This window comes from Pipistrellus kuhlii, unplaced genomic scaffold (assembly GCF_014108245.1).
Source record: "Pipistrellus kuhlii isolate mPipKuh1 unplaced genomic scaffold, mPipKuh1.p scaffold_m20_p_2, whole genome shotgun sequence".
NCBI lineage: Eukaryota > Metazoa > Chordata > Mammalia > Chiroptera > Vespertilionidae > Pipistrellus > Pipistrellus kuhlii.
In genome coordinates this window covers 49997737-50010048 of record NW_023425515.1, presented here as the reverse complement: position 1 = coordinate 50010048, position 12312 = coordinate 49997737, and the positions used below count along the sequence as shown (strand labels likewise).

The following is a 12312-nucleotide window of genomic DNA, read 5'->3' as shown; positions in this document are numbered from 1 at the left end:
TCACTGTAGGGCCACGTTCAACTCATAATAGGGCACTCCCCTCACTGTTGGCAGACTGGGTAAGGGTATGAAGTGTTCTTCCGTGTTTCTCTGTGCTTTGACTGCTTCCCTATTTATCCCCATCATTTAAAGAGACAGTACCTCCACATGCATCTTATTAGGTTATACTTTTTGTAAAATTTTATGTGTGAATGATCACAGCCAAAGATTCTCAGCTACTGGTCTTTGTGCTCTATCCACTGCTGCCCCCCCCCCCCCCCCCCAACACACACACACACACACACACACACACACACACACCAGTTAACCTTAGTATTCTGGCTTGTTGCTTCATGGTTTTAATGCGGTTGCCTGAGCACCGGGTATCATATCTGTATTCAAGGCTGGAAGGTGGGAAGGGGAGGAATATGAGAGCAGCAGTAATGACCTTCCCTTAAATAAAAAATAAAAATAAAAATCAGAAAAGCAAGAACTTTCCCAGAAACTCCCTAGCAGACCTCAGCCAGAATGTGTCACTGCCACACTTAGCTGCAAAGGAAAGCCCTACAGTGGCCTCTATAGTGGAGAAGGGCAGGGGCAAAGGGGATCTGTAATGGGTTATGTGTTGGCGGTCCCACGTATCTGCCACAAACTAGAAAAACCCTAGGAGACGTGAGGGACCGAGACCCACAGAGCCGGACCTCTCATAGTGCAAGGTGTCTCAGAACAAGACACGAACCACAAGGGCCATCTGTAGCCCCACCTTAAAGTCACCAAGTCTTCTTGCTAGAAAGAGGAGCTTTATTGGAGAAAATGGTCATTTAAGTCCTTGGCTTAAAAGTAGGCCTAAAAAAGGAAATGGGGGCAGGACAGGCAGCCAGTTTTACCTCTTTCAGGAATAAAAACAGAAAGTGCAGTTCAAACCAACCTCGAATTGCCAGCAGCGTCAGGAGGTGGCAGCAAACAAACCTTTACAACTTTCTCACATCGGTGGTGTCCATTGTATTTCTACAGTCACAGAAGCCCTTCCCCCACATCATAGGCCCTTCACACTGTGGCTTCAGGGCTCAAGCTGTTGGTGGCAACTTTAAGGAGGGAAGGGTGGGGGATGAGAAAAGCAGGCAGAGCTTCCAGGGGCCACCACATGGAAGAGAAGGACTCCTGGCAGCTGCAGTGGGCAACAGCCCGGGCCCAAATAGTAGCCTGAAGGCTTAATTTTTAAAAGTCACTCACTTGTAAGAAATTCTCTAAGGGCCCAGTGACTGAAGAATAGAGGTCCTGAGGTTATTGTGAACCTGACTCAGGACTGGTCTGGTGCAGAATGAGCATCTAGAGCAGGACCTGGAGGGAGGACTCAGGTGCAGGCAGGGTCAAGCAGCCGCAGCAATGAAGCCAGAGAAACACGGACCACACTCAGTGGGTAACCCCCTTGAAGCTCAGGCTTCCATACCAGCAACTCCTGCTCAACGCCCATGCCTCTTCAGGTTAACACTGCCTTACCCTGCCCTTCGCTGAGGGCTCCAGGTCAGGAATACCCCTGACAACCTCACCTCTGGTGTCAAAACAACTAGCTTCCTCATTCTGGAATCATCTGAGGTTGCCTTTCCCCAATGCAAAATGTCCCCTGAGTCCTTGCTGCAGTGATGACACACACTCCCAGCACGCTAGTCTACAGAGCACTTCCTATGACAGTCTTTCCCTCTGTAGTCTCTGCAAGTCTGCAGATGGAGCCTGGCACTCCCTCTACCATCTCTCCGGAGCCATCTTCCTTGGGTGCCCACCGTTCACCGGCTGCTGTGGTGCTGCTCTGGGTTAGTCCCAGGCAGGTGGTTAGCAGTAAAGTAGCTCTGCATACTGACTTCTTAGCAGCACATCCATTTTGACATGTAGTCCACATGTGACATATGTCAACTATTTCATCAAAATGAACAAAACTTTCACATGGAGACTGCTATACTTTAAGAAGACTGCAATCAAAATTGTGAAAACATTAAATGCCACTGGATTGCTTTGTTTAAGGTGGATACGTTTACATGATGTGAATTTCACCTCATAAAACAGTTACTATACTTTTTAACTTTACTAAGCGCTTTTACCATTTTCTTCTTCTGCTCATTTTCTTTTCACACCCCTGTAGACTAGAAATGCAGAAACTGCTTTTCTCTGTCTAGAAGCCTGGTGCACAAAATTTGTGCAAGAGCAGGGTCTCTAAGCCTGGCCCGCAATCAGGGCCGATCTGCGGGGAAACTGGCAGGGTGATGGGAGGGAGGGTCCCTGCTGGCACTGCTTTGGCTGGCAGCCTGGCACTGCACACATGCCAGCCTCACCACCCACCATCTCTGCCTCCAGTCGCCTCCCTCTGCCTGCCGGCACCACCTTGGCTGGCTCGCCGCCCCCCTCCTTCCACCCACCGGTCGTTTTGCAGGTCACTCTGCCATTTGGTCAATTTGCATATTAGGGTTTTACATAGACAGAATAAGGAAATAGATCTTTAGAAGGTGTGACCTCTCCAACCAGACAATGACAGCAACAAAGGACTCCAGCACTGGCTCCCGGACCAGTGTCCATTCCCTGACAGTTCCAAATCAAGTAACTCAAAGCCATGATGACCTCAAAGTCACAAAGGAAGCAAGGGCACCAACATACTCTAAGGAAGCAAAATCATCTCTTCCTCTCCATTCTGCCTGAATTTGAGGAAGGCATTCATCTCAGAGGCCAAGGGCAAGAAGGTAGGTATAGGGATGAGATCCGTTTGCAAAGGCATCTTTAAATTTTTCACTTTTTATTTGTAAGTGCAAACTTAGTGTTTTATAATGTATTCACAGAGTTGTGCAGCCATCATCGCCGTATGATTTCAGAACATTTTCATCGTCCCCAAAAGACACTATGGGCCCATTAGCAGTCCCTCTCCACTCCTCCTCCCAGCCCCTGGCAACCACTAATCCACCTTCTGTCTCCCTGGGTTTGCCTGTTCTGGACATTTCACATACATGGAATCATTCACTGTGCGGCTTTTGTGTCTGGCTTCTTTCACTTGGCATGATGCTTCCAGTGTTCATTCATGTTGAAGCATGTATCAGCACTTCCTTCCTTTTCATGGTTATCCAAGCCCTTTCTGATGCCCCAGGGATTCTTCCTATTGCATCTGCCCTGCCAGCTAAGGGGACGTGGTGATGGCGGCCAGGACAACAGAAAAGAGCCTTTATCCTGGTGGTGCATGGAGAGAAGAAACAGACGCTTCAGCAACATCCCCCCCCCCCACCCCATACACACACAAACTTCCTCAGATAACAGACACGACAAGGACTGTTATGTCACAACTACCAGTCAGCAGCCTGCACTAGACAGGCCTGTGCCAGCACATGGTGCAGGGCCTCCGGGGCCACTTTCAAAGCACAACCCCTGCCCTCTCTCCGGAGCACCCACCAGCCAAACCTGGCACCTGAACAAAGGCAGGGCCCAGTGTCAGCAAGAAGAGCGAGATGTTCATCCCTTCCTTCCACAAGCTTTCGGGGGCCTGCTCCCAAACTGCACTGTTGACCCCGTACAATATGGGGATTAGGGGTACTGACCCCAGACAGCTGAAAATCCACATGTCATTTAATTCAGCCCTACGTGTCTGTGGATTCTCAACTGCAAATTAAAAAAAATACTGTTTTCAACCCATGGTTGGCTGAATCCACAGATATAAAACATGGCGATACAGAGGGATGATTGTATATTTATTGGGGAGGGGGGGGAATTCACGTATAAATGGACCTCGCAGTATTTTTCAAGGGTCAACTGTGGATTCACAGGGCAGCCTAAGTATTTCCCACCACCTGAGCTATCTTTTGCTCTGATCAAAGTCCTCTAGCTTCTAAAGCATTTCCTGGGGTAGACCTCCATGTTGAATCCAGGACAACCATTACCTGAGAACCCCCTGACTTCCACACTTATCTCCACAGCAAGTGGATGACGTGACTGCCTGGTGGTCTGAGGCAGCAGCTCACGGAAAGCCTCTCCAATTGGGCATAACACCAGATATTCTGACAGCTATTCTTCAATGCTCCCACCTTCTCCGCCCTTCTGGTACAGGATGGACAAGGGATTGCCATGCCCATTTGCAGCAGAAGAAATGGGGCCCAGTAAAGGAAAGAGACCAATACTCATTAGCAGAAGAAGGAGTCCTACCCCCCATCCCATTGCACTGGGTGTACCAAGTTTAGTTAAGTAAACACTCCTTCCAGGGAGGACGGAAAAGAAAAATTATAGTCAGTTTTTAATTGTCCATATTCTAAGGCATTTATCTGAACCCAATCTGTTCTGGGCTAACCCAGAACACCAGCATATATGTTCTCTTGTGACCTATGATCAGGTATTGCATACCCATACAGGACCTACATTAACAGCAAAACATTTTGGTGTCCCTCCACACCCCCTCCAGGAGTCCTCCAACACAGTAAAGTCAACCATAAAGAAAATAAACAGGGCAAATGGCATATATTCACTTTACATGTGGGTCCCAAACAAACCAGGTCCTCTACCAGATCCATCCTGGTGAGGAAAAGGCTCCAGCAGGAGTCTACCCCCCTCCACCTCCCCCAAGCCTCCCATCCAGCCCACGTCTTACCCTCCCTTCAAACTTGGCGGTGGCTCCTTCTCTGAGGCAGAGGTTCCGAGGGGGCAGAATGAAAGCGGGGGCCTCGGTCAGAGGCATGGAGCCGACTCTGGAGGGATCCACACTGAGGGAGGTTTTAGAAACGTGTGCCGAGGCAGTCAGCTTCACATCCCCCATCGTCTGCAAATAGGAAGGAAGGCAGGTCAGATGAGACAAAGTGCAGTCCTGTTTCTCCTCGGGCAGCCGCCGGCCGCGTGTGCTTGCTGGGCCGGGGATTGTGAGTGTCACAGGGAGCGGGTGCCCCGTTAGGTCAGGGTCCACCTGGAGCTCCTCTGGGAACAAGAGGATCTGTGTCCTCCGCACGCAAGGCTGCCCGGGTGAGGCCCAGCTGGTCCCAGACGCCAGCTCCCAGGGCCATGCCCCAGCCTCCACAAAACCCCATGGAGAACTTCCAGGAAAGGGGCAGCGGGGTGAGAACAGAGAAACCAAACAGCCCTCTGAATTTTTACAATACGTATCTAAAATTAGTATTTATCAGTCATTGACCCTTCAGTATCAACATCTAGGCATGGATTGTAGAAAGAAAAAGCTGCTTTTGCTTGCACCGTGAGAACTCACAAGCTAAAGGAAAACAGGATACAGACTCCGAGAAAGAAAGTAGTTTGGGATCAATATGACAGGATTCCGGGTGAGGTGAGTGTGTGTGGTTGAATGAAGGGAAGGAAGGCTAAGGAGGACATCCTACTTTTGGGGAAAAGACTGTGAAAAAGCCTCAAGGGTCACAGGACAGCAAAGAAGAGAGTGTTTTAAGATAATCTAGGCTTGTGGTCGGCAAACTGCGGCTCTTGAGCCACATGCGGCTCTTTGGCCCCTTGAGTGTGTGTGGCTTTTCCACAAAATACCACAGCCTGGGCGAGTCTATTTTGAAGAAGTGGCATTAGAAGTTTAAAATGTTGGCTTTCAAAATAAATTCAATTGTTGTACTGTTGATATTTGGCTCTACTGACTCATGAGTTTGCCGACCACAAATCTAGGCGAACTCCTTCATTTATAACTGAGGCCCAGAGGGTAAGTCACCTGCCCAGAGATATTCCAGAAAGAACACCTTGGGTTCTGACTCCCCGTCCAGGACCTTGCTGGGACTAGACAGGATGCCTATCGATGGGGACTGGCAGAGTCAGCTGGCCCAAAGAGACAGGACTGATTCCAGAAGAGGGATTAGTAACAGGCAGGAATCCAAGTTCTCTGTTACCACAGAAACCAGCTCTGGCTCTCCTAAAGAAAGGAGGGGTCCGTTAGAAAGATGGAGTTAGGGGACAGCTCCCTAAACTCATTAGAAAGTCTGGAGAACCAGGCTGGGAACACAGGCATCAGTGACAGAACCTGAGTGGTCAGATCCCAGCCAAGGTCACTGGACACCCTCAACCACCACCTAGAATACATCCCAGGTATCCCTGCTCCTGGTTCGAAGTCCAGGCGGAAGCTTCACCAGGCTGGGAAGGCTCCAGGTTGGGACTGTGTCTTATTCTCTACAGAATCCACGGCTCCTGGCCTACTGCAGGCATACGACAAACATCCGCCAAAAGGAAGAGGAACAATATGTCTGGTTTATATGTCCTGTTCGCTTTTTGGGGACCTTTAGTCACACATTTAATCCCACGCTGTGAGTTGGGTGAGCATGTAATTAGTTTGTTTAAATTTAATAGCATCTAATAAAAATAAAATGGAGATAATATTTTGAAGTTGAAGTTAAAATAACAAACACCTAGATTTGTTTAACAGGGCACATCCTGCTGGACAGATCCAGCTTTCTCTTTCACTAATACCACATTAGCTTTGCAAACAAAATCCCTTCCAAAGGGTTCGCTGCAGTTGGTAATAATGAAAGCAAACCTCATGTAGCACTTTATGTACGCCAGGAGCTGTTCTAAGCACTTTATAAGTAATAGCTCATTTGCTCCTCACAACAACACTGTAAGATAGATAATCTCATCACCCCACTTTATGGATTAGAAAACTATGTGCAGAGAGATTCAAAAATTTGTCCAAGGGCTTGGCATTTAATAGGGGGCAAGACTGACATTTGAACCCAGGTGTCTGGCACCAGAGCCCCTAGTCTTAACCACAGGGCCCGTGACCTCTTGTAAGCAGTCAAGAGTTGGCTGGTGGGAAGGGGGCCTTGAAGTTGGGTTAACAAAGGAGAAAATGAAAGTTGCTCCCACATACATAAAAAATTAAGGTTTTCTGTATGTCAAAACATACTCTGGAAAACATTAAAAGATGGATGATAATCTCAAATAAAATGTTTACAATAAAAAATGAAGGGTAGGCCGAAACCGGTTTGGCTCAATGGATAGAGCGTCGGCTTGGGGACTGAAAGGTCCTGAGTTCGATTCCGGTCAAGGGAATGTACCTTGCCTGCGGGCATATCCCCCGTAGGGGGTGTGCAAGAGGCAGCTGATTGAAGACTCTCTCTCATTGATATTTCTAACCCTCTATCTCTCTCCCTTCCTCTCTGTGCAAAATCAATAAAATATATTTTTTTAAAAATTTAAGGATAGGATACTTTACATGTAAGAAAACAGCCTGACAGATAAATGGGAAAAGGCTATTCCTTAGATGGCTCATAAAAGACAGACAAATGAGCACTACAAATGGACACTGCCTAGTCACAGTAAGAACCCAAGAGTGCAACTTAAGAATAAGCTATTATCTTAGGAACAAACTAAATTGATATTTAAAAGGAGCGATAACAAAATGCCTGTGAGATTGTGGTGAGGCGGGCATGCTGGTACCCAACCAGAGGCATAGAAATTGGTGTGATCTGTCTGGAAAGCAATTCGGCAAAATGATTCTAAACAAATGTCCATCCTTTTCCCTAATAATCCTACATTTAGAAACGTGTGATTGGGAAACAATAAGAGATGTGGCCCCAAATTTGTATGTGAGAATACTAATCACATTATTTATAGCAAAAGAAACAGAAAAATAATGCAGGTAAATAGAAATAGAAAAACAAACAAAAAAAACCAAAAAAGCAATCTTAAATATCTAACAGTAAGATGGGTTAAACAAATGGAATATCAGGCAATATGACTGTATACTTACAAGAAAAATAATGGTAGAAAATTAATAATATAGAAATTTTAAACTAAAAATAAGTTCTATTATGGAAAATTTCAAAGACACAAAAAAGCAGAATAATAAAATGAGCACCTCAACTACTCTTCCCATAGATTTAATGATTAGCATTGTGTCATATCATTGCATTTGTATATGTATTTGCAGAACCATTTCAAAGTAACCATGATATAATTTTAATGACATGAATCATGATACATTCATTCACTCAATTAAAACATATTGACTGATTCCCAGGCGAGAAGAAGCTAACTGAGTCCATCACCACCAAACCAGTATTATAAGAAATGTTAAATTTAAGAGGAAGAAGAAGAAAATAAAAATTATGAATAATAAAATGGCAAAAATTGCATACCTATCAATAATTACTTTAAGTGTTCCAATCAAAAGACATATAGTGGCTGAATGAGTATGAAAACAAGATCTATATATGCTGCCCTCAAGAGACCCACCTCAGATCAAAAGACTGAAAGTAAAGGATGGAAAAAATATTTCAGAAAAATGGAAATGTAGGGAAACAAGTCAGGTAGAAATACTTATATCAGACAAATAGACTTTAAAACAAAGGCTAGAACAAGAAACAAAGAAGAGCATTTCATATACAGTAGCCAAGATATGGAAGCAACCTAAGTGTCCATCAATAGACAGTTGGATAAAGAAGATGTGGTATATATACAATGGAATATTTCTCGGCCATAAAAAAAATTTGAAATCTTACCATTTGCAACAACATGGATGGACTTAGAGGGTATTGTGCTAAGTGAAATAAGTCAGACAGAGAAAGTCAAATAGCATATGATTTCACTTCTATGTGGGACCTAAAGAACAAAACAAACAAAACAGAAACAAACTCATAGAAACAGAGAACAAAACTGATGGTTGCCAGATGGGAGAAAGATTAGGGGGTAAAAAAGGTGAAGGGATTAAGTAGTAGTTACAAAATAGTCATGGTAAATAGAGTACAGCACAGGGAATATACTAGTAGTCAATAACATACGGTGCTAGGTGGGGACTAGACGTATGGGGGGACACATTTTAAGTACTATAAGTGTCTAGCCACTATACTGTATACCTGAAAGTAATATAATATTGAATGTCATCTATAATTGAAAAAATAAAAAAATTGTTAAAACCTATCTATTGAACATCTACCACATGTCAAGCTAGGTGCTAGGGTTTGGCAGTGAATAGTCACATGTGTGTGGTGAATGGAGGAAGATGAGTAGGGAAGGGAGGGGGCTCTTATATCCTGCAGGGCTGCCTAGGACCAAACTCCAAAAGGGACACTGCTCCTTCTGCCCTCCTCCACTGCCACTGAGGTGAAGTGACGGATACACTCTGTGCTGTTAGCACCAGGAGGGTGGGGAGTAGGGTGGAGGTGGGGGTAGGCATCATGAGGGTCAGATCCTGCCATAAATCGAGTGGCGTTATACTTTCTAACTGTGAGCTGGGCAAGGAACTTCAATTCTCTTGGCCTCAGTCTTCTTTTCCATAAAGTGGGAATGATAATACCAGTCTCACAGAGTTGAAGGATTTGAATGGAGTGTGTATAAAACACATAGTACAGCATAAAGGGGATTTTTTAAGTGGTGGCTGTCAATATCACCATCCTGCTCCCGAAGGAAAGCCAGTTTCTTCCCCTACAGGACCCAGACTCTTTCACCTCGGACACAAGATGCCCAGGCCAGCCTGGTCTCTTCAGGATAAGGTAGCTGAGTGGGTACCTGTGTAACTGCAGTAGAGGCCGATGGCAGGGCTCTGAAAAGATGGGCAAGAAGGATTGTCACGCCTGTTCTAGTAGCACCATCTAATGGGCAGGGTGTGTGCCGCTGACACCGTGCTGGACACCAGTCTTACTCAGTCCTCACAGTCCTGCAAGGCAGTTCTAACCATGCTCCTTTTTCTTTCTTTTTTAATTTTTTATTAAAAATTTTTTAAAATATATTTTATTGATTTTTTTACAGATAGGAAGGGAGAGAGATAGTTAGAAACATCGATGAGAGAGAGTTATCGATCAGCTGCCTCCTGCACAACCCCTACTGGGGACATGCCCGCAACCAAGGTACATGCTCTTGACCAGAATTGACCCCGAGACCCTTCAGTCCGCAGGCCGACACTCTATCCACTGAGCCAAACCAGTTTCGGCTATGCTCCTTTTTCAATGAGGACACCGAGGCTCAGAAAGCCAACCACACTTATCCAAGGTCAAGAAGCTAAGCTAAAAAGTGGAAAGCAAGCCAAAGCCCATGACCTAGATGAGGAATTTCCTGCTATTCCCTGTAAAGAGAGATGCAATAGGCAGAGGCATTTGCAGAGAAGAATACTGGGAGTGGCAGAGAGGAATGTGCCTCCCCTTTGCTCTCAGGCCTGGCTTTGGAAGACACAGGCTCTTTGGCCTCTGCTTTAAGAGGAGCTGGAAACTGGGAGTGGTGACATCAGGCTTAGGACCCTCTACAAAGCCTCTTGATCTATGACCTGTGAGGTCCACCTAAACTTCCCGAAAGCCCCGGGTACTATCATCAAAAGGAATATGCTTGGGCCCTACCCAGTTTAGCTCAGTGGATAGAGCGTCAGCCTGTGGACTGAAGGTCCCTGGTTCAATTCTGGTCAAGGGCACATGCCTGGGTTGTGGGCTCAATCCTCAGCAGAGGGCATGCAGAAGGCAGCTGATCAATGATTCTATCTCATCATTGATGTTTCTAGCTCTCCCTTTACCTTCCTCTCTAAAATCAATTTAAAAACATTTTTTAAAGAAAGGTGCTTAGGCTCAAACACAGAAGACAGGAGTCATCCATCCTTAGGGGAGGTATGGCTTCACGGTTAGAAACAGAACAGGCAAGTCAATGCAGCCAGAAGACATCCATTCCCCTGCAAGGTGGGGGAACGATTGAGCAAGCAGGACCAGAGCCCAGTCTCCGGCCGACCAGATACACCAAACAGCTCTCCTCAGTCCAATGCCCCATCCCCTGCCATCAACACATAAAAAGATTCCTGCCGAAACCAGTTTGGCTCAGTGGATAGAGCGTCAGCCTGCGGACTGAAGAGTCCCAGGTTCGATTCCGGTCAAGGGCACGTACCTTGGTTGCAGGCACACCCCCAATAGGGGGTATGCAAGAGGCAACTGATCGATGATTCTCTCTCATCGATGTTTCTTACTCTCTATCCCTCTCTCTTCCTCTCTGTAAAAAATCAATAAAATATATATATCAATATATAAAGATTCCTTTCTTGCTGCCAATTAATGACTACTGACATATTTAGAATGCTCTATCAAAAAAAAATCAAACTAAACCATCCTTGTTTCTATATCTAACCCCTCGTCCATCCTGGTGACCACACCCCATCAATAACACCTGCAATATCTTCTCTATCAGCAGAGCAGTGCTCAGTGGCTGGAATCAAACAAACCAACTAGAAGGTTTTACTCAAGAATGCTCAGGGGAAAGAGAAGTAAGAAGTGAAAAAAAACGGAGGGGGTTCCAAAAGAGCAGTGGTGTGAGAGCTAGAAGCAGTCCAGCACCCCTTCCTTTCCTCCCTCCCCACACACACAATTCTTGGGCCAAAGCTCACCCCCAAATAAGGTTTCCACAAGTAACAGAATGTATTAGTCCTTTAAAGCATCACTAAGTTAAATTGACTTTAATTTGATCAAAAGCACTACAAATTGTCTCTTGAACCCAGAAAGGAACATTTTTAACTGTGGCCAAAACAGAGTGCAACTCTGGGGCAGAAAGACTCAGAATAAAAGTAAAGACCAGGGATCGAGCTGAGTGGCAGAACGGGCTCAGAGAAACCAGCTGACCCCTCTCCCGCCCAAAGTGCATTCATGTTAAGCGATGGCTGCCTTTAGGCACCGTGTCAGGATCAGTGGGCAGGGCATCCAGGAAACACCACTCCTTCCCTACAGGAAAGGGCTGCCAGCAGCGAACCCACCTTCAGACCACAGCACGCACGCACGTCAGACGCAGCACACCACCAGGCAATGACAGCTCCGCTCCCCGCCTTAATCTTCTCTCCTCGGAACCCCAGTCCTGACAAATTCCCTGATTGCTGTGGGCTGTGCCAGGCTGACTTGCTGTGGGAGCCGCACACCAAAGCACAGACACGCCTTACCGTCCGCCTCTTCCTCCGGCCGTTCTCACATGAGTCGGGCGTGTGGGCAGCCACGCGTTCCCACTGTACTGCGGAGGTTCCTGTTGGAGGTCGGTCCAAGGAAGAGACGGAAGGAAAGCCTGGCACGCCCCAGAGCCCAGGACCAGACTGAAAAAATTTGGGGGAGTGGGAGTGGGAGGGGGGTTGACTTTGCTCGCAGATGTTGCAACTCGCCTTCCGCTGAGCAGCTAGCTGCACCCGGTCAGGGAGATCTGTTGTTCTAATCCGCCCAGCTGCGGTGACCTTTGAAACCCCTGGCTGCCAGCTGCAGAGGCTCTCAATGGTGTCCTGGGGAAACCAGGGGTGGAAGGACGCTCGTGGGTTTTCACAGAGCTGCAGATTCCAGGCTGAGTGTGGAGCAAAGGGAGGAGGCTGTCGAGCAGAGAGCGGAGCCCTTGGAGGGGCTGGGCACACCCCCAACTCCACATCTGGCCTGGAAT

The 12312-nt window shown here is 46.6% G+C and overlaps 1 protein-coding gene across 1 annotated transcript in view; it reads right to left on the bottom strand.

The window, feature by feature from the left end:
* MYLK (myosin light chain kinase) overlaps positions 1 to 11955 on the bottom strand; it is a 183269-nt gene extending 171314 nt beyond the window's left edge. The window contains exons 1-2 of the mRNA XM_045583939.1: positions 11834 to 11955; positions 4592 to 4759 (exon numbers count right to left, since the gene is read on the bottom strand). Coding sequence (XP_045439895.1) covers positions 4592 to 4756 — 165 coding nt within the window. The 5' untranslated portion in view covers positions 4757 to 4759; positions 11834 to 11955. The remainder of the gene's footprint in view (positions 1 to 4591; positions 4760 to 11833) is intronic.
* Positions 11956 to 12312: the final 357 nt, after the last annotated feature.